This window comes from Elgaria multicarinata, chromosome 1 (assembly GCF_023053635.1).
Source record: "Elgaria multicarinata webbii isolate HBS135686 ecotype San Diego chromosome 1, rElgMul1.1.pri, whole genome shotgun sequence".
NCBI lineage: Eukaryota > Metazoa > Chordata > Lepidosauria > Squamata > Anguidae > Elgaria > Elgaria multicarinata.
The window spans coordinates 186177641-186199387 of NC_086171.1; the positions used below are offsets into that span (position 1 = coordinate 186177641).

At 42.0% G+C, this 21747-nt stretch overlaps 1 protein-coding gene across 1 annotated transcript in view; it reads right to left on the reverse strand.

Annotated features, from left to right (window-relative positions):
* The window catches only part of PTPRT (protein tyrosine phosphatase receptor type T), a 733605-nt gene that overhangs the window by 177036 nt on the left and 534822 nt on the right, over window positions 1-21747 (reverse strand). Inside the window, exons 10-11 of the mRNA XM_063145462.1 lie at window positions 6341-6542; window positions 3175-3277 (exon numbers count right to left, since the gene is read on the reverse strand). Coding sequence (XP_063001532.1) covers window positions 3175-3277; window positions 6341-6542 — 305 coding nt within the window. The remainder of the gene's footprint in view (window positions 1-3174; window positions 3278-6340; window positions 6543-21747) is intronic.

Consider the following 21747-nt stretch of genomic DNA (forward strand, 5'->3'; position numbering starts at 1 on the left):
AGCTGACCTGATGCTGTCTTGCGTGTCCTCAGCTCGCTCCAAAGAAAAAAGTCAGGACAACTCCATGACTTCTTTTCTCCACAGCTTTGGTGGAAAGCCCCAGGGTGGGTGCGCGATTGCAGCGTCATCATATAATCGACGCCATGCCATCATGCACCCACTCTGGGGTTTTCTGAGCATTTAGACAGTCCCAGTGTCTTCTACTGAGTTAATTGAAATCCACACGCACACACACACTGTTTCCAAGGTGTGTTAGGCCTATTATAACAATCACATTTTCTTCACAGATAGGGGTCAGGTTGTTTTACAAAGTTAACATGGGCTACAGAACCTTTTCTTTTCACTGACCCTCTGTCTGCTTAAAATCAATAAATTTACAGACATATCCTAAAAACATCCCAGGGACCATAGAATACTCTGGAACCCCCCTCCCAAGGCTGTTGACACTGCTTTGACCTCAGGAGGGAGAAGCCAAGACCAGGTCCTCCCTGCTCCCACCCATCCCTAAACTTTCCAGACCCCACGGAAAGCACCACATTGTCTGCTTTTCCAAAGTCACAACAGGGATGTCAGAAGAGCTCATGGAGAAGGAAAAAGGGGTGGGATGATGGGCAGGGATGGAGGAGGAGAGGCTAGGATCTGCAGGATCCTAAAGCGTCTCCATCACCCATCCCACCCACAGCAAGGTAGGTCCATAAATGTAAAGGTAAAAGAGAAACAAGAGGAATTTTTACCTCCATCTTCCTCCCAGACAGTCACCCTCCTGCTGGCATAGCATATGATAGACATCTTGGTGGCATCTGTCTATTGAGTGGCCATTCCATAAAACAGAGCTCTTCTTCTGGCATAAGCTTCCATATACTAGGCCACTTCATGAGATGCATGGAGTGTTACACAGAGATTCAGTTTTATATACAGTCAGTGACAGCTCTATGTTTCTGAGGGCCCTTGGGGAAGACACCCTCAGTGCCCCCCTTTCTCAGTAAGTCTACCTTCTCACTGCCATTGTCAACAGCTGCTATTGCTCCTAATCTTCTTTCTCATCATTGCTATCACTTGCTTGACAGGCAGAGAGCCAGTAAGCAAGCAACTAGGTTGTGTCTAGACCAGAGCGAGAGGCATGTGAACTACTGGGGAGCAATGGTAAAGAGGATTCTTGGTGGTGGGCCCGTGCTGGTATGGATCCTCAGCAGGTGCCCGACTATGCCTACCTTTGACACTGACCCTGTATACAATTGTATACAGGGCCAAGAATTGGTGGAGACTTGTATACAGGATGGAGAGTTGTAAACAGTGAGTGAGAAGGAAATTAAATGCAGAAACTACTGACAACCACCACAACATTAGTAACAGTGGTCATCAGACTACAACTGATGCTGATAACACAAACATCCTGGCACTACGTAAGCCGATTAACACACGTAGTGTGATAAAGAAATCATTTCTCCAGATACGAGACTCAATAGAAATGAACCTGTTGATGAATTCTAACTCAGCAGTGTGACTCTCTAATCTCCCTTTGAAGAGTTTTTGTTCCACAATGATCACTTTAAGATAAGAATATCAGACACCAGCATCATGTTGCTTCTGGCAGCTCCTGAAAATGCTGTTGTTTCAAGAAGCTTTTCTTGAGTAACTGGCCAGTTTTACTAGAACTTGGGTATTATCAGAACTCTGTTCTTTTAAAAATAGTAATTTTTAACATGGTGTTTTTATTATTTTCTTCTCTCTGTTGATCACCACTCTGAAATCTTTTGGCTATGGAAAGGTATATAAATATTGTAAATAATAGATAAAAAATAGATAAAAAAATAGATAAAAATAAGAAGAACCTTGCTGGATCAGACCAAGGGTCCATCTGGCCCAGCATTCTATTCACCCAGTGGCCAACCAAGTGCCCCACAAGCAAGGCATAAGTGTAACAGCACTCCCTCCACCCATGCTCCCCAGCAACTGGTTTACAGAGGAATACAGCCTCCAGTTCTGGAGGTAGTATATAGCCATCAATGCTAGCAGCCAGCAATAGCCCTATCTTCCATGAATTTGTCCAATCCCATTTTAAAGTTATCCAAATTGGTGTCCATCACAACATCTTGTGGAAGTGAACTCCATAATTTAACTAATTTTATCTTTAATAATGCTTTCAACAAATTTACCCAGCACAGATGTTAAGCTAACTAGCCTGTAATTTGCTGGATTCCTCCCCCCCGAGTCCCTTTTAAAAAATTGGTGTTACATTGGGCCATTCTTCAGTCCTCTGGTACAGAGACCGATCATAGGGACATGTCACATAGTTTTGTTAAAAGTTCTACAATTTTACATTCTTCCACTGGTTTCTGGATATTACCATTTCTGATGTCAATTCTCTTGGTTTGAATTGAGCTGTTTCAGGTGCTGAACAGCTTATTATGATCTGACCCTGAGAGGAAATTGGCACATCAGTATGGCATAGGGGTCTACTCATAAAAGAAAAGAAAAAAGAAAAAAAGGGGGGAACTTCCACTGGGAACATCTACACACCTTTGGAGTAGGATTAGGTATGCCACCTTGGTTTCCTTGGATGAAAAAAGCAGGATATAAAATAGGGGATGTGTGCACATGTAGATAGCACCTTTAATTTTATTATTTTTTATTTTTTTTGGTCCAAGGTCTGGACACCCATTGCTGCTCAGAAAGAGCTAAGCAAATGACCACAAAGCAGTATTTTTAAGGCTCTAGGTAACCCTTCCCCAACCTGGCTCCCTCAAAAGATCTTGGACTACAAATCCCATCACCCCTACCAGTTCTGCTGCTCTAAATAATTATAGGCAAAATCCAGGAAGAGTCAGAACTGTGCAAGCCCTGAGCTTGTCTGTCCATCCACTGGCCAACTCTTAACCTAGTCAGCCCCAAGTTTGGAAACTTCTTCTCAGGGTTACTTTTATGATACCTATTCTTCTGGTTTTTACTTCTGCCTTGGCAGTTTTACAGTTTCCCCTGTTGTTTTATTAATGGCATTATGGTAGTTTTTAATTATTATTTTACTATATCGTTATCGTTCTTTTCGTTAGCCATTTTTGAAACACAGTACTGAAAGTGGGATTTAAAATTTGTCATGCTTTAAAAAAAATGTCTAGCAGAACATTTGTAAAACAAAGAAGTAGAGACACTAAATGAAAAGAAAGGGAGTTTTACCTGACAGGTGCTCCCCGAGACTGTGCAGGCTTCAGCATGACTGTGATGGTGGTCTCTGTTTCATTCAGAGGAGAGTCTGTATCGTATTCAGGCATTGATGGTGCTGCGGAGCAAGAAAGAAAACCATGTGTGAGCTATCCTCTTTGGAATGTCATGAAGTTGAAGCTAGTTACAGTACACTGACAATGGTGCTGGATCTCAAATGATTCAACGCTGCACTTTTTATTCTTGGATGACAATGAACTGATTGTTTTACTTCTATTTTAAAACAATTATCAAGAACTGATAATTCAAGTGTTATAGGCAAACCTTAGTCTCAATCTTATTATTTTGGGTTAGAAGGCATCTTTGAAAAGCAGCTCATGTTTCAGGATCAACGAGATATAGGCTAAATTCAGACAACACATTTCTCAATGATGGTTTTAGAACTCAACAGTGGAGTTTTTACAACACCAGTGAGAAATGTGTTGTCTGGAGGGAAAACTCCAAGCCACGGTGGAGTTTTTGCGGGAAAACACTCCACACTAAATATCCACGCTGTGCAGAGGAGAGTTACTGCACAACCGTTGTGTTGCATGTTGTGTGGAGGGCTCCATGGAGTTTTACCTTGTGTTGAGTTGACTTCTCTCACTGGCTACAGAGTTCTCTGGCAAGAGTGACAAAACGAGTGAGTGCTGCTCTAGGAGAGCCGTCGGGATAGTGGTGTTGTTTTTTTCAGCCATGGCTGATGGGATACCATCAGGAGGACTGGAGGGGGGGAAGAGACGGTGGAGGAGCTGTCATTCAAATGCTGTGTTGCCTTTTACACAACTTCACGGGAGGCCACAGTCAGGCAATGGTGGAGTTAGAACATGTTTTGTGGGGAGTACCTCCGAAAAACTCAACCGTTGCATGGAGTTTTCCCACTGCATTGAGAAACGTGTTGTCTGAACTGAGTCATAATGTTTGCATTCATTCTGATCACTGTCCTACATAACATTTTTAAAAGATCCAGGGGAAACAACGTATTTTTATTCTGCTCTGTTTGCAATTTTGGATAATGACTTGTAGCTGATCTCTTGCAAGAGGACTTTACCAAGGAAATTGTATCTGTACATGCAGATTCATTTATCTGGCAAATTCTCCCATCAGATTTTAAAACAGCTTGCTGAACTTGGGGGTTCAAAGGACTATTTGGGGTTCTTTGAAGGGAAATTCTCAGAGATGCAAATTAGTAATGCACATGGATTATGGTCATTAATTTGCAGTGGACCCTGAGACTGGGGAAAAAATTATCTCAGGATTTTTATATCATTACATGGTGATATATAAATGTTAAAAAGTAGTAGTAGTAGTAGTAGTAGTAGTAGTGTAATACCATTAAGAGAGCATGCTTGATTTTTAAATACATGTCAAACATGCACTCAGATCACCAAGCTTTATGAGTACTCTAAAAGATGTGTTGGTCCATTTCTGTTTGGGATCCACATACAGGCTTCTGCCCACATAGCTACTCCAACAGTGCATTTAGCATATCATCCAAAGGATGCCACCTCGCTTCTTGGGAACAGAGTTTCTTGCATGATATTAAACACATTATTAGGAATCTATTTAGAAGAAGATTTACCCAGACCATGATTGGGAGTAATTAATTCACATTCCAAACAGAGCAACTAAATTCATGATCCTGAAATTTCCATTCTGAATATCAGTGTTTGCCAAAAAAAAAAAAAAAAAAATCTTAACAAAATCTATTGAGAAGAAAGTGATATGCCATGGAGAACAAGTTTTGTACATTCGATTTTATATGACAATGAGTTATTACTCAGAGCAGCCAATGTCTTGGGTAGTGGTAATGCTATGCCACCTCTCAGGGTGAAAATGCAAGCATTTTCACCAAACAGGCTAATTTTGTCATAAATCTAAAATACATTTACTGCTAGGTGTCTCTCCAGGTTAAAACTGGGACTGGATAAAGCTGAGTGGTCGAGTATATGCTTTGCATCTTCAGGATCAATCTCTGGCTTATGGTAGATGGTTCTTGGAAGCAGTGCTTGAATGGGAAAAGGTGCCATGTTTCACAAACCCTTATGAGATAACCTTGAGAACATTTACTTTTTAGTGTTGACAATGCAAGATGGTTGGGTTGTACCACTGGTTTATCAAAGTTATTTGTCAATTCCTTTTTTCTCTCTATAGGAACTTTTCTTTAAATATCTAGACTAAAATAATAATTCCTTTACGCTAGGGATGGGCAGATCTATCTTGTACAATTCCGCAGTTTCCCTCTCTTCATAGAGTCATAGAATCATAGAATAGCAGAGTTGGAAGGGGCCTAGAAGGCCATCGAGTCCAACCCCCTGCTCAATGCAGGAATCCACCCTAAAGCATCCCTGACAGATGGTTGTCCAGCTGCCTCTTGAATACCTCTAGTGTGGAAGAGCCCACAACCTCCCTAGGTAACTGATTCCATTGTCGTACTGCTCTAACAGTCAGGAAGTTTTTCCTGATGTCCAGCTGGAATCTGGCTTCCTTTAACTTGAACCCGTTATTCCGTGTCCTGCACTCTGGGAGGATCGAGAAGAGATCCTGGCCCTCCTCTGTGTGACAACCTTTTAAGTATTTGAAGAGTGCTATCATGTCTCTTCTCCAGGCTAAACATGCCCAGTTTTTTCAGTCTCTCTTCATAGGGCTTTTTTTCCAGACCCCTGATCATCCTGGTTGCCCTCCTCTGAACACGCTCCCTCCTCCAAGTCCGTTCCAAGCCAGTTCCATGGGCATGCATATGTTTTAGGGGGTGGTCTATACAGAGATATTTTGCACATTTTCATAAATGTGCCCATTTTTGTTCATTTTCTAATTTTACAAAAAAATGTATGAATCCACCCACTGAGTGAAGCTTGTTTATATTCATTTTTAAATTGATTATATTTTTCTTTGCATGCTTTTCATATGCGCTCATTTAATCAGATATTTTCCCCTCTTCTATGGAATGCATTGCAGCTTTTGAAATGTGTAGATTACTGAATACAAAGCATGTGTGGGTCTGCATCTGTTTCTAAGGCAAATTGGGGAAATCCACACAAAAAATCCAGTGGTGGATTCCTCACACATCCCTAACTGAAGTTTGATCTATTCAGATCAAAGTGGAAACCTGATTATATCTCTTTCTCCTTAAGTGTAGTACCTGAAATTTTAGTTGCAATCCGTGTAGTGATGGGAGGTCCAAAACCTTTCACTGTGCTGGCCTTGATGGTGAATGAGTAAGTAGTCCCTGGATATAGCCCTACAAAGAGATGGTGAGTTTCATTTCTTAGTTTGAAGACTTTTCCTCTCTGGTTTGACAGGTCAGCAGTGGGATCTAGGGATCCAACAGCCTTGTATGTAATCTGAAATGAAGGAAAGAAAAAACAAAAAAAGTGTTACTAATTTTGTATATTTGTTTTTAATGTTCCATGTTTTAATCTTTGTAAACCACCCAGAGAGCTTCGGCTATGGGGCAGTACTGTATATAAATGTAAATAATAATAATAATAATAATAATAATAATAATAATAATAATAATAAGAAGAAGAAGAAGAAGAAGAAGAATTCACTTTCACCTCACTATAAATAACGTATTAAAGTATTTATAAGTTGCCCAGGATGATGTACAATAAAACACACTATATAAAAGTAGTAAAATAACATATATACCACTGGGATTCAAAAATGTCCATTACAGGCTAATTACAAGTATGATGTTTTCGTATTTATTTGTTAAGGGTTTCTCTCCATATGACACACTTCTGTATTAACAATAAAGCCATGAGGATGAGGAGGATGGATGTGCTTCGGATTTGGCTGAAGTCTGAACCAAGTTGGGCCCCTTTGGGCTGTTCTTGGTGCTTCCTGAGATGAAGAGGGCTTCCCTGCACTAGGTGTCATACTTAAGTCAGTTTCGGAAAAGCAGACTGAGCCTTCAAAAATAGCATCTTTTTTGCTTGCTTTCTAGTAACGTTGATGAGGATGGAGGCAGGAGGGGGAGAATGGAGTTGAGTGACTGACAGAACCACCTTCTAATCACAGGGTATGTTTTAGCAGGGGCTTTACCAGGGGCCCTGATAAGACATGCCTTTTGATTAGAAGGTGGTTCTGTCAGTCACTCAACTCCATTCTCTCCCTCTTGCCGCCATCCTCATCAATGTTTCAAGAAAGAAAGCAAAAAGAGTGCGAAGATGGGACTGGGAGGTCGCCATTTTCCCTATGCCGCCAGGCTTCACTACGAAGCCTTAAACAGGTTTTCAATTATCATAACTCCCTAGTGCCTGCGCCTATCCTTCTGAAACATTGCTAGTTTTCTTCCTGGAGACACCTCTATGATGAATGCCATTTTCATACAAAATGCCCCCCTTTGCAACCTCCCGCCCCCAAAAAAACCCCAATGGGAGAGAAGGGACGTAGGAACAAATCACCCCACCCCTCCCAATTTGAGGACTCTCTTTCCACATAAACAATGTCAGTAGAGGTCAAAATGACCCATGTCGTTGTCCAACACTTTGACTGTGTAGGCTTGCATATTTTTTCCCCACATGATCCATGCCTTGCATTGGATCCAATACTGCCCCTTCCATGACAAAATCAGATCTGTCAGCAGAACCAGTTGGGTGGAGAGTTCACCAACACCATGCAGCTCCTCTCCCATACCATCATCTGCTCTGGAGGCCTGGGAAACTTTCTGGGACAGATTTTTTTGGGGAGGGGGTGCAGTGGGGAGGAGAGAGGAAGAATGTTCCACCACAGTAGCAGACCTCCATTAGTGTGATGTTGGATCTAACCATTGCCGTAATCTTGATGTAGACATATGAAAGAACCCTAATTTCATTATTGCTCTTATAGAATAAGTGGTCTCTGGCTTGCACCCAATGCTTCTCAAATATAAAACACTAAAACCTTTGTTTTTAATTTCACTGTTTCATATTTGGGAAGCACTGGCTACAAGCCAGAGACCATTTACTGTAGGCATGTGCTCCGCTCCAATTAGAAGCGCAGAAGCAGGAGCAAATTGGCCTGCTCCGCCTTGCCCAGAGGTGGAGTAGAAGCGGACCGCGGACCCCTAGAAGCAAGGCGAAGAGAAGCGCCCATTTTCGGAGCGCTCCGGTTTCCGCGGTCCGATCCGATCGCCATCTTGAAACATTTCGCCCATAGGATTGCATTGCGGAAAAGAAAGGGGGATAACTGTGTTGTTTTTGAAGCTATCTTTCTGAAAATTCTTATGCTTGGAGAGTCGTGGATGGGGGTCATTTTGAGACTACTCTCAGCTCTCTGCGTGGTGCGGTTCCTGTGCTATTTTTTTAAAAAAACGGCGGGAAAATACCTTTTCCAAAGGGCTGAGGGGCAGAGTCAACTCCCGGTCATGATCACATGATCCCAAAGTTGGAGGAGGGGATAGGCAAAACGGGTAACTTGGGATTCTGGGAACTTCTCTTTCTTAGTCTGAACGGACTTTTCCCAGTGTTTTTTAAAACAGTAGCCCCACCAAATGCACAAACACAACCTGAAATCATATACTAAGCCAATAATAAGAGATAGAAACACAGCACTGCTACCCACCCTAACTTTGGGGAACAACTGAAAAGATGTGGTGCAAGGGGATAAGCTCCCCTAGGGCATCCCATGTGGACGTGCCCCCACTCTCTCTTGTACTTGGAGGGCAATCAGAGCCCTCCAAAGAGAGTAACCCAGTGGAGCAATGCCTATCATGAGTTGAACTGGCAGCTGCTTCCCCCTCCCCTGGGCATGTCCCCCTATTGCTGGTAAAAGACAGATATAGCCTTTTTAAAAATGTTCTTCTTGTTGTTTATTCAGCAACACTGCTGCTTTAATTCCACCCCTCCTTTGTTTATTTATTTATTTATTCCATTTTATATGCATTACTGGCTTATCCTTGGCTCACTTCCTTATGCCCCCAGAAATGTCTGCTGCCTGCCTGCCTTCCCTCTCTCCTCCCCTGCCCGCCTCGCAGGGATGTTGTGTGTGTCTGGCTTTGACTCAGGGGAGAAATCCTTCCTGCGCTCACTTGGAGTTTTGGAAGTTCCAAATCCATTTTTCAAGTGTGGAAGAAGATTCATATAGGTTTATCTCTACTCCCCAGTTCATAGCATGTTGGGATTTCCTTTGAAATGACCCCATTGAGATGTCTGCAGGTTTAAGCCCCGCCAAAAAACAGGGGATGATGGGACTGCCTTGAGTCTGGGCGTGCGTGTGTATCCCTGGATAAGCTATCATGGTGGCGAGTTTGAGGTTTTTAACGTGCAAATTGACGGAGCTATCGAAAGGGGTGTGAATGGGATGTTTGATTTTCATAAATTCCCCCAAAATCAGGGGATGATGGGACTGCCTTGAGTCTGGGCATGCGTGTGTCCCCCTGGATAAGCTATCATGGTGGCGAGTTTGAGGTTTTTAACATGCAAATTGATGGAGCTATCGAAAGGGGTGTGAATGGGGTGCCCGATTTTCATAAATTCCCCAAAAATCAGGGGATGATGGGATTGCCTTGAGTCTTGGCGTGCGTGTGTATACCTCCATGAGGTGTCATGGTGCCAAACGTGAGGATTCTAACTTTCACAGAAAAAAAGTTGTATACTTTTTAAGCTTAATGCATCTGGAGCTCCGCAGCGCAGCGGTGCGGGCATGGACGGAGTGGGGGCAGAGTGAAGCGGCCCGATCCGCAAATCTCAGATCTGGAAGTGAAGCGGAGCGGGGGGTCCATGCACACCCCTAATTTACTGTATTATATTTGATTATTTATTTATATATTTATTGCATTTATATACCGCCTAATAGCCGAAGCTCTCCTTCTCTTCTGATCGCTGTACTTGTTTTTGGAGATTCTATACAATTTCCACCTCAGAACGCTGGCACTTTAGAACAAACCCAGGCAAATATTCATGAGTACATATATTGCTGCAGCTACTAACACACCTTTAGAGATCTATAAGCCCCAAACACACCTTTGAAATTCTGTCTGAGTTCCATTATTATGCTTATTAATGGCAACTGTGCAGATACACACACATATTCAGAGGTAAAGCTCATGACTTATTTACCAGCCAATTTCTTCTCTGTGTTCTAAATTCAATCTAAAGGTGGCTACATTTCAGTGGAGCTGTCAATAAAATGCTCCATGCTCTACTGCTCCCTTAACCTTTCCTGATATTACAAGATCCTTACTTATGGGCAATGTAACACTGTAAATGAATCAATCTATGTTAATATACACACATCTTCAATTTTTTATAAAGGGCTTCACAAAAATCAAATCACAGGTGTATGAGAAAGTCATTGTGAGGGGGAAATGAAAACACTGTTTCATGCTAAGAAGGAACTCTTGCATGCCAACCAAACAACAAAACAAAACCAGAGAAACTAGAATGGCCACATTTCCTTTCGAATAAATCTGAAATTATGCAACTTTACATAATGCACATAGGAAACACAGACATAGGGGAAAGTGAAAAGAAAAGATGGATTATAGTATCTAAAGTAAATTGATTTAATTTTAATCAGAAAATGTGTTACAATTAATTAATATAAAATGATATTAATTGTTGGTATTTAGAACTGGTAGCGTAAATAATGGGGTGGCATGATGACCCAGCAAAAGTTAAGCATTTGTATATCCTATTGATATCAATATGAATATTATTTTAATCGAAATCAGTGGGATATATAGTAAAAGTGGCTCAAAAGTGTCCATTGGTTGGTCGTGACTCCTTAGAGGTAGCCCAGAATATCTGTCATGAACATTAGCTGGTTCTAAAACAAAATAAACTCATCTACCCCAAATAGCACTAATACAAATGCCTATCGGATTTTACTTCCTATGATAAAATTAATCAACACCTCATTGCCACAATAATTTTGCCAGTGAAATGCAAGTATTAACTATTAGATATCTGAGTCCTGGAATCTTCTCCCACATCTAATTCCAGCCCACTTGTAGAAGTGATGGTCAAATTAGGGATTCTTGAGGAATTTGATCACTGAAAATTCCAATAAGAGCTGACGAGATCCACATCCCTCAGACTAAAGTGTGGGTCAGAAGCCAGTTATCCACTGGTTTTCATACATATCCTCTGGTTTTCTGCTTATTTTGAGAGAGGAATATTTGGAACTGCATATTTTGAGAGAAAATACATTTGAACGTATATTTTAATGAAAATTTTCTTGTGTGTGTGTTTAAACTAACCAATTAATTCTGAAATGAGATTTGTGGGTGAACGCATGTGAGGTAAAAAAAACCATGGGACAGAAAATAGAATGATTTCCTCATCCTTAGCTCAAATCTCCTTTGCCTTGACCTATAATTGGGCCACCGATTATGACCATCATCTGTGAATCCTTCAAAAAAAGTTGTGTTTTGGGACACTTATAACTGGTTCACAGCATTTGGCAGACATGCCTTCTTGCACTGCTGCTCAGACATTGCCTTGGCAACTGGACAACACTTTCTTATCTACCCTGTATGTCAGGGGTTCTGAGGGCCTAGTTCCATTTCAAAGAAGCTCTTGGATTCCACATTCCAGTGTTGGGTGGGGCCAAAGGCAAAAGAGGTAGCACCAAAATACCCCAAAAATCAGCTTATTTTAGCATAAAGCTCTTACTGCCAGTAGCGAAGCCTTAGGAGAAGCATTTCAACCTTTTGGAGTGGAGAACAAATTGCACAAAAGCCAGGAAATGAACAAAGAATTGATGGTTGGTGGAAAGATGGTGGGGCCAGGGGAAGACGATGTGGTTTCTACAGGCATGTCTACACCATGCATATATCCCAGGGTCATCTCTAGGTCATCCCTGTGTGTCCAAATGATGTGCAGGGGATCCTGGGTCAAGCAGGGATAACCAGAGACTTTCCCCGGGATAACTGGGACTGCAGATTTCCCAGTTTTTCTATGGTCCTAGGACACCTCCAAGAACCATGGGCAGTATGGTGCCTGCTCCAGGGGTTGTCACTTCTTCCCTGCAAATAGAGGGGCTCTGCCACTAGGCATGGAGCTCTGCGAGGGGCCTTCATGCCTATCAGGGAGGTGAGGGGGAGAGTCATTTTGCCATCACAGTGATGGCTCTCAGGTGGGGTTTTTTAATCAGTTACTTTTTGGCACACGATTGTGCCCATGTTGCTGTGCAAAAGTCTCCTTGGAAAACAAAACACGGAAACCCACGCCAGACATCCCTCTTTCCTTCCAGGATGTCATGCTGGCATTTGGATGCTGGGGGACAATCCCGGAAGCGGGAAAGCCCGGGATCCTCCCCCTCCCTCCTGGAAGGCCCATAGGTGTAGATGAGCCCTAGGTAACCCTGGATGGCCAGATGTGGCCCTTGGACCTAAGGTTCTACATCCTGCTCTATATCATGCATTGAAGCATTTCTAGGTGATGCACCACCATGTCTTGGCCCGTGATTGGCTGCTGGCATGTGCTATGATCCCATTAAATGACTGTGTGGTTCTTCAGCATTTGTCTGGTTTCTTCAAACTAGGGTTCAATTGGAAGTTTTTGTTTTTCCAACAGACTTATTTGCATTTCTAAACTTTGCACTTACATCGCGCATGTCCTGCCCTCAGGGCATATATGAGGAGGCATGATGATGATGTTCTCTAAGTTCCATACTCTTTTAAAAAGTTTGAGTCCATTTTGGCACTGAATGGAATGCCAACAACTTGTTGCCTTTTTGAATGCCTAGCCATAATCAGGAGGGCAGTGCTCACTGAAGGCTTATATTCCAAAGCGAAGACTTCACCCTTGAAATTTACAGAATTTATTAGGATAAACTACCTCCCATCTCATCCTAAATCACAGTCACCAACATGGATCAAAACTCCCACATCCACATGTAAGCATGCACTGATAGAATAGGGAAACACCCCCCCCCCCATTACCATGATTGCAAGGATGATCAAAGGAAATAACTAACCCATTTTAAGTGGTCTTGAATATTTATGTGACCTTAAATTAAAACCATATTGGGGCAGGACTTCAGGATCTTGAACAGCTTCTTATTCTTCTTATATAATGTAGGTAGTATCTAATATTAGCCCTATGTAGAGTAGACCTTTTGAAATGAATCAGACTTGTTATTCATAACTAATTTAAGTCCCATTCATTTCTATGGATGTGCACTACTCTACATAGGACTAACATTGGAAATTACTTCATGGGTCCCATCCAGAGGAAGTTAGGAATGCCTAAATCTTGTCAAAATATGATTTGAGCATTTCACCAGAACTGTAAATTCTACTTGTTTCAATGGAATATAGGTACACGTAACTTTGTATGGGTAGCATCCCTTGACTATTATTTCCTCATCACCCATGTAATCCTAATAGCTATGCATCTTCCTTTACTCTAATCCCTATGCCACAGTTCTTACCAAAAGGGAAAAAATAGGAAAGTAAGTAAAGAGAGAAAGAGAGAAGAAAGAAGAAATATATTGGATACAAAATAAATTCTGTAAGGTATGTATGTCCAGATTTACTTAAACTATATGCTTTATTCCTACTTAGCATCCTTTGTTCCTGCCTAGCATGTATTTGTGCTATTTGTTCACAGTGAAATTGAATATTTCTAGCACAAATTACACAAAAATCTACATATAGTGCATAGACATTATTTCTGTAATCCCATTAGAAGCTCCATCACATTGGTTTCCCTCATTTCTATTGTAATTCTGTGTACATTCCATTATAATTCGCAGCCTAGCTAACTCTTTTGTCCCAATTCCAATGCTATCTTGAGAGAGTAAGCAGCAAATGTGTATTAATGCCACAAGCACCAAATGGTCTTGTGACAGTGACAAGTAAAGAACAGCGAGAGGAGAAACTCCAGAAGTCACTGCATTCAAGACCAGGCTAGGATATGAACTTTGGGCCTCTAGGGAACATGTCTCTTCTTGGTTTTTTATTTCTTCTGGGAGCCAGAATCCTGAAAACAGCTATTTATAAGTTGAGTCTTGTCACATCATTGTACATACAGCTGGGGCAGATCAGACAAAGGGAAAAACTAGGGATCCTGAGGTAGCTGTTACAGGAGTCTACAACCTTACTAAAGCTTTTGAGTAGCAGAAGACAAACATATGTTCACACAAACATAAACCTCAGCCAGCACTAAATGTCTCCTCTGAGCCAAGTGTAAATACTGAACACTTTCCAAACACACCTACATAACATAGTCCCCTGTTATATGTGTAGAGGTGAGGAAACAGGCAAGACCAGGCTAAAGACAAGAGATTATAGCTGGATCTCCACTACTACTTTATAGTGTCATTGAAGTGCACTGATAACTGTTGGGGCACAATCCACATTCCATATACTGCTTTCATATTGTTATATCCTGCTTTTTATTCCATATTCGTAATGATTTGACACAAGGTGTAGAAATGGCCTTGATCAGCTGACCATCTCCCCCCCACACACACAAACCTTTTCTGCAAATTAAATGACAGCTCATTTTCCTGTCACTGATTTGATTTTTAAGACATTCCCCATTTTGAAAACTAGTTTTTTATTCCTGTTTTTTCTGAGTTGATTAACTATTATTTTCCATATTGCAGTTGTCTTTATTAGCTCCAAACAGGGGCAAACTAAGGTTACAGGATCAAAATATATATTTGTAAAGAAGATAATGGCTGTGCTGCTATATATTCTGTAGAGTTTTACTTAGTAGCATATGTTAAATGAAGAATATCCATATTTTTCTAAGATAGGCTGAAGGGTAATACCCAGAGGACCTTCTCTTCTGCTGCTCCCAGACTGTGGAATGGCCTGCCGGAGGAGACCCGTCAACTTGACAGTCTAGTAGCATTCAAGGAAGCTATTGAGACTGATCTCTTCCGGCAGGCCTATCCAGGGGGATTTTAAGATGTTTTTAGAACGTTTTTATGATGTTTTAACAATATATATTATGTTTTAATTCAGTTTTATGTATTTTATATTTACTGTTGTTCCCTGCCTCAATCAAAATAGAGAGGTGGGTAAGAAATAAAAATATTATTATTATTATTATTATTATTATTATTATTATTATTATTATTATTGAAAATAGGAGCCTTACTTATTTATTTGAATGTTAAACCTATCCAGCGAAAGTGCAAAGTTTGAACAGCATTCAATACTGGTATGCAGTAAAATAAAATAAATCAACATATATGCCAATATTCATATTCATAGTATACTGCATAGTTATTTGTATACTGCATTTTCCACAGAACATTGTGCTCAAAGAGGTTCACAAAACAAATACAATCACCATAATTATAATACATTAGAATACAATTATTGTACTCTAATGAATTATACTTGTATTAATATCGACTCAATTACAGTTCATTTAAAACCCATCAGAAGTTTAAATACATATAAGATATACCAATAGGTCAGTGAACAATATCCAGTATGAATAATATCAACATTATACTCACATTAAACAACTTACTAAACCACTCTTGTTAAAAGACAAAACAATACAACGCCTCATTCGTATCAAACTTACAATACAAAAGGAAAAGTAAACATGCTCATACCAGAAAGCCCTTCAAACAGCCCACCATCAAGCAGGGAAAAGAGACCCTCCTCTCACCAGGGTCCCATGTCATGAGCCAAAAAAGGGCACCCTCATCCCCATAGCAACTCCCCTCCTGGCTTCCTCTTGGTAGTAGAGCATTAGAGAGGCAAGGTGGAAAACGCCTCTACCTGAAAGATGGCTTCAAGCTGATCTAAATAGAGCACTATCACAATAAAGTGGCACATCAAAAGTAGCAGCAGCTCCCTTATGAAGGCTCCTAGGTCTGGGCTGTATGGTGAGGCACATGGAAACAGCCAATCCCTGATAGCAAATACAGAGACCAGCTTCGTGTGATCATGGAGGCGGAAATAAGCTACAGTGGCTTAATTCCCTTGCTGCATGTGCTGGTCGCATGCTGGGGAGACTTGCTTGTTGCTGGTGTTAACAGGGCACCCAGAACCCATGGGGCTTGTTGAAGGGTTCTAGGATGGCTTGTTGACCACAGCAACTAGCCACTATGTCTGGGTTCGTACAACATGGCAAGCTGCTGTGTCAACAATATACAAATCCCCCTGACACGCGTGGTGGGGGAAATAAGCTGCCATTTCTTATTTCCTCCTCTGTGATTTTGCAAACAGGCCCAGGGTCTCTCTCCCCATACCTTTCCTTTTGGAAACAACTCCCTTATGAAGGCTCCTGAGGCATGTGGAAAAGCAGGTAGAAAGAGCTAAGCCTTGATGCCAAATACAGAGGGCGGATTTGCAAGAGCATAGAGGGAAAATAAGCCATGGTGGCTTACTTTCCATCCCCATGTGTCAATTATGAGTCATCTAATTAACATAATTAACCTCACTGGGTGTGGGTTGTTGTGACATTCAAACCCATTGAGGGTGGTTCACAAACCTCCCAGCAAGCTTAGAACAACTTATGGGCTTGTTAGGCAGTTTGTAAACTACTGTAGCAAGTAACCCTCACCATATCTGGACATCATAAGAGAAGCTGTCTGGAGAAATTGATAGGGAAAAGGTGGGGGTTGCAGAAGGATCACCTAGACTGAAGGGTTATCTTGGTGGGCCGAGCAGTACCACCCTGTTTGGGCAGGGCATTGCTGAAAGGCCAGAGCCCCTGTCTGTCAAGGGATCTGGAAGAGGCCTTTACTTCCCTTTTTCAGCTGGTGCAAAGGCGAGGAGCCTTTGCTAGGAACATCTGCTCGGCTTTCCTGGAAAACGTCCCTGTTTGGATCCATCATTGTCTGAAACTCTAGGGGCACTCTGCACATGCTCCATCCTAAGTGAAACTTTGGATTACTGAGGCTTTTCATAGACTTGATTTTTATTTGCTGTGGATTGTGTGTCTGTCATCTGCTCAGCACACTGACAGACTGGGCTGGATCATTGATTGTTGGACCTTCTGTCCTATGACTGGACTCATGCATTGAGGAGTTGCTCATGCAAAAGCAGTAGCATGGAACTCCTTGTGTTTGAAGGTGTACCTTTCCCTGTGATCTTGTTTAAGCCTTGATCATGTTACCTTTGAGGTACCAATGTATGATACGAGGTTGGACTAGCTCTCTTTCGGTGGTTTGTCAGGAGAATTTGTTCCTTTGATTGCCTCAGGGATCATGTCGGGAATCATCTCCCTCCCTTCTCTGGGTTAGGAACCCATGTATGGATTGACCTTTCCTAGTGTTCAGAACCATGGAGATGGCAATGAGGAAACCATGTCGATGGGGAACTCGTCACAGTAGTAGTGATTAGCTTTTGACTGAGGGATTGGGAAACCTCACACCTGACTAGGTATAGACAAATTCACCTGCAGCCTGTATCATCGGGTGCCCACTGAGCCATGCCTGCTGAGCTGCACCTGCAGCTTGCACCAGCTCATGGTGCCATGCAAGCTTCTGGATGGCCTGGAGAGTGCTTGACAAAGGCCTAAGCTAGACCTACCAGTCTAGCACAATGAAGGGGTGAAGATCTCGAAATATTTTTATCGTGAGATCTCCCCCTCAGTTTAACCATGGCACGTGACGACCTCAGAGGGAGAGGACATCGAGCCCGCCATTTTGTTTTGTTTTTTTAAAGAGAAAGGAGCGCTCGTGCACAAAAGGTAAGTGTTTTTAATTTTTTTTTTTAAAAAAAAATCCTGCTCCCCTTCCATCCCCACCCCATGTGCGGGTCCCAGCTCCTTGCGAGTAACCACAAGGAGCCGGGACAAACCACGATGCCCACCCACACATTCCGCGGTCTCGGGATCAGCCTGAGACTGTGGAAAAAGCGGGCCTAAAGTGTAGGGCCATATCCTGGGGCAAGGGAGGGATCATCCCTCCCTGATCCTGGGATCCCCTGTGCGTCATGTGAATGCACACGGACGATCCCAGGGATCACCCTGGGATAAAGCCCCGTCTAGCTATGGCCAAAGGCATGGGGCCATCTGTCTTCTTAGCACACCACCATTTTCCACCTGTAATGTTGCATAAATAGCCTCTTTACAACTGCCATTTACATAACATAACCTTCAGGGAAACTCCTGAGGTGTCATTGTTTCGCAAAATGGCAGCTTGCTAAAGGGGTGGGTGGCTGCAGAGTGCTTGCCAAATTGTGGGGCATTCAACGAGCAGGTCTGTGAATGCCCCGTGGTTCGGCAAGCAGGGTCCAGGAGACTCCACATGCCCCCCTCCCTGCAGACTCTCACATCATCCCTAGTCATGACAACCTGCGCCCTGCAAGGGTACTTATGCCACCGTGGTTTATTTTTCCTCTGTGTTCATGTGAACCAAGTCTTTGTCTTTCTCCTCACAGTTCAATATACAGTATACATTTTAAAACAGAATCAGAAAGAGAATCATCACTAAAAGCACACTCCACAAGTCCTATGTAATTAACTGGAATTATATAGTAGCGGAAAACCCCATCACTTTGATTGGCAGCAGAGAGCCGAAGGGACTATTGATTGCTGTGACTCCAGAAGATACAAATGTAACTCTCCCTCTGAAGGACCAATGACATTAGCTAACGATAACATAGGATGTTTTCATCTCACCACTCTCAGTTGTGATATAGTGGCACAGTCTGCAGCTCCTGTCCTTCTAGTGAGGGATGAGGGGAGGCTGTGCTTTTCTATTCAGCCTAGGTTGGGAAGAGGGAGACTCTCCCCCCTATTAGCAGTGGGTGGGCTATCTTTGGCTTGCTTCAGAATTGGGTTGGAAATAATGAGTGTCATGAGAACAGTTAAAAATAAAGGGATAGTTTTGTGGCTTGTCATTCTTTGTCAAGGTATACTTTCTTTCTGGGACCCATACACATTCTCACATTGCCCCCTTGGGAATTGGAGTCCAGTCTTGGGAAAAGGCGATGTGTTCTTGAGGCAATGCTGTTTCTGTTGTTGTTTTTATCAACTTGTGATAAAAGTTGTGAATTGCTTTAAATGTTCCTATTTACTAGGGATGTGCTCCGCTTCTAATCGGACCGGCAAATTAGAAGCGGAGCGGGGGGCTTCGCCTGCCCTTAAGGCGGAGGCGAAGAGGATTGGGGGGCGGGTGGAGCGTGGTGAAGAGGATCGAGGTGAAGGCGGATCCTTCGCCTCGATCCGGAGCTCCGCCGGAAAGGTAAGTGGGGTTTACCGGGCCCTGCCGCTGTCGCCCATGTGGCGGCGGCGGCAGGGCCCGGTAACCCCCCACCCTCCTCTCCCTTACCTGCCTCCGTCCGCGGTCCGTCAGTGTCTTCAATTGAGCCCACGGTTCAACCAGGAAGTTTGGGCCGCACCCGAAATTTTTGGATCGACCCGCGGGGCGGAGCGGGGGGTCCATGCACACCCCTACTATTTCATGCTGCACAGCCTTACACCATATCTACATTTTCAAACCTGGATATCTCCCTGCCAAATGTGATTGCTTGGAGCGAAGGTATTGTTCTGTGAATTACAATCCAATTTGCTAAAAAATCTCAAGTCAATTTCAGCAATCAACCACAGTTCCATTGAGAGTAAGGGGTTGAGGCAATCAACATCTGAGCATGTACCAACTGTGGCTGCCAGGTTTGAGCACAACGGATGTGCAAAATCAGCTCACAAACTCAAATAATCTCAATTTAAATTTTGAGCAAGAGGAATAATTCCTGGGCAAGGGTTCCCCTTCAGATACATCTGAATATGACAGACTGGGAAATTTGTATTCTGAGCCTATTAATTTTGGTAGCATCAATAATCTCTACTTGAGGCTACGGGTGGCCGAATCTTTCCATTTCAGTTTCTCATTTTTCCACTCTTCAGTTTGTTTTCTTCTGTTTCTACATCAGTTTGCAATTTTTTTAAATACACACATTTTTGCATGCATATTTACTAGACAGATTTGGGCCATTCACAATAAAGAAATATACATTCATATTTTACAAGCAGTTTTACCTTATATTGTGCTTTCTGAGTACATTATATTATGGCCTTATCTTCCAGATATTCAGGCCTCATGAACAAATGCCTTCAATAAAACTAAAACTTCTCTTTATCAAGGGGTTCCATTCCTATATCATATGGACCCCATTGCATAAAATGAGTGATAAATTTCTATAAACATTCTTTTTTAAAAAGACTTCACCTAAAATATTGATTTCCTTACTCCATTTACTAAACAAATCTTAATTTAAAAAAGCTCCTTAAAATTAAGTTTATTTTCCATTTTCAGAATACAAATAAACAGGTTTATGGTAATCTGGCACAGAAATAGTCTTGTTCCCAAAGCACACTGTTTTGCCTGGAGTCTGACGTAGTCCTGCCAAGTTCCTTGCACAGTGCTGCTAACTCATTTCTATCTCAAAGTGAAACCCTAACTAGATTTAGAGTTCATGGTGTTTTGGAAGAAAAGTGTTTTCTTTGATTTCAGTTCTTGTCTATGACAGGGGAGGTCGGTGTTAGGAGAATACAACATTTCCAGGCCCTCCTGGTGTTCAATTTTTCCACGTACCTGTCAGTTTTTGCTAGTTCCCCATGTAATGTGACATTAAATGCAAATTATCTGAGCTAATCTGCACATTAAACATATCTTTGTGGCCATCACACAATGCCTTACACAAGGCAATAGAAGACAGACAGAGCTGGATGAAACTTGGCAGCTAAATCGTAGATTTTAAAATGTGCTGAGGAGTTGGGTGGTTTCTTGTTTTTTGGATGCTCAGGGATTTCTACCAGGCACTGTTCTGAGTTGTTCCTGAAGCTAAGTGTGAAGTTAAAGTTCAATAAGAGACAATCATCTACAACAACTGAGCATACTAGTTATTTTGTATATGGATCTGACTGCATTCTAGGGAGCAAAGGCAGATCTCTAAATTTGGTGGGTTTTGTTGTAAATAGTAATAAAAATATTTATTTATTATTTACAAAATTTCTATACCTCTCCACATCAAAGACAGATTCTGGAGCGCTGAACGTACAGTAAAACATTAAAAAAGATTAAAAGATTAAAACACCATATAAAAGTCCCAATATAGAGTACCACCATATAGAGTACCAATAAAAACTGTGGCTAGTCTATTAAAGAATGCTTCCTGGAATAAGACTGTTTTCAGGAGGCGTGTGGCACCTGCCTGACCTCCAGGGACAGGGAGTTCCAAAGAAAAGAGGCCACCCTGAATGCTCATCTCTGGGAGGACTCCAGTCAGGCCACAAGTCCATGTGGAACCACCCCCACCCCAATCACCATAATGGATTACATTAAAAATTTATGCCTTGATATTGATGCAGACAAAAGCCCACCTGTGAATCACTGAAGAACTGACGACAGACATAAAAATGGAATTCAGGATAGGAAAATGCAAGAGGGGAAAAAGAAAAAAAAAGAAAGAAGAAGAAACAGCAGAAACACCAAATAACAACATTTTCGATAACATGCAAGAAAATGAAACATAAATACTTAGGATTCCAACAAAACACGAAAATCAACCACTCCACAGTAAAAACTCATCTAAGAATGTAATATAAAACCTGCCTAAATCCTAAAATCCAAACTCAACTCTAAAAACATTTTCAAAGCCATCAAGACCTACGCAGTACCGATCCTCACATATTCATT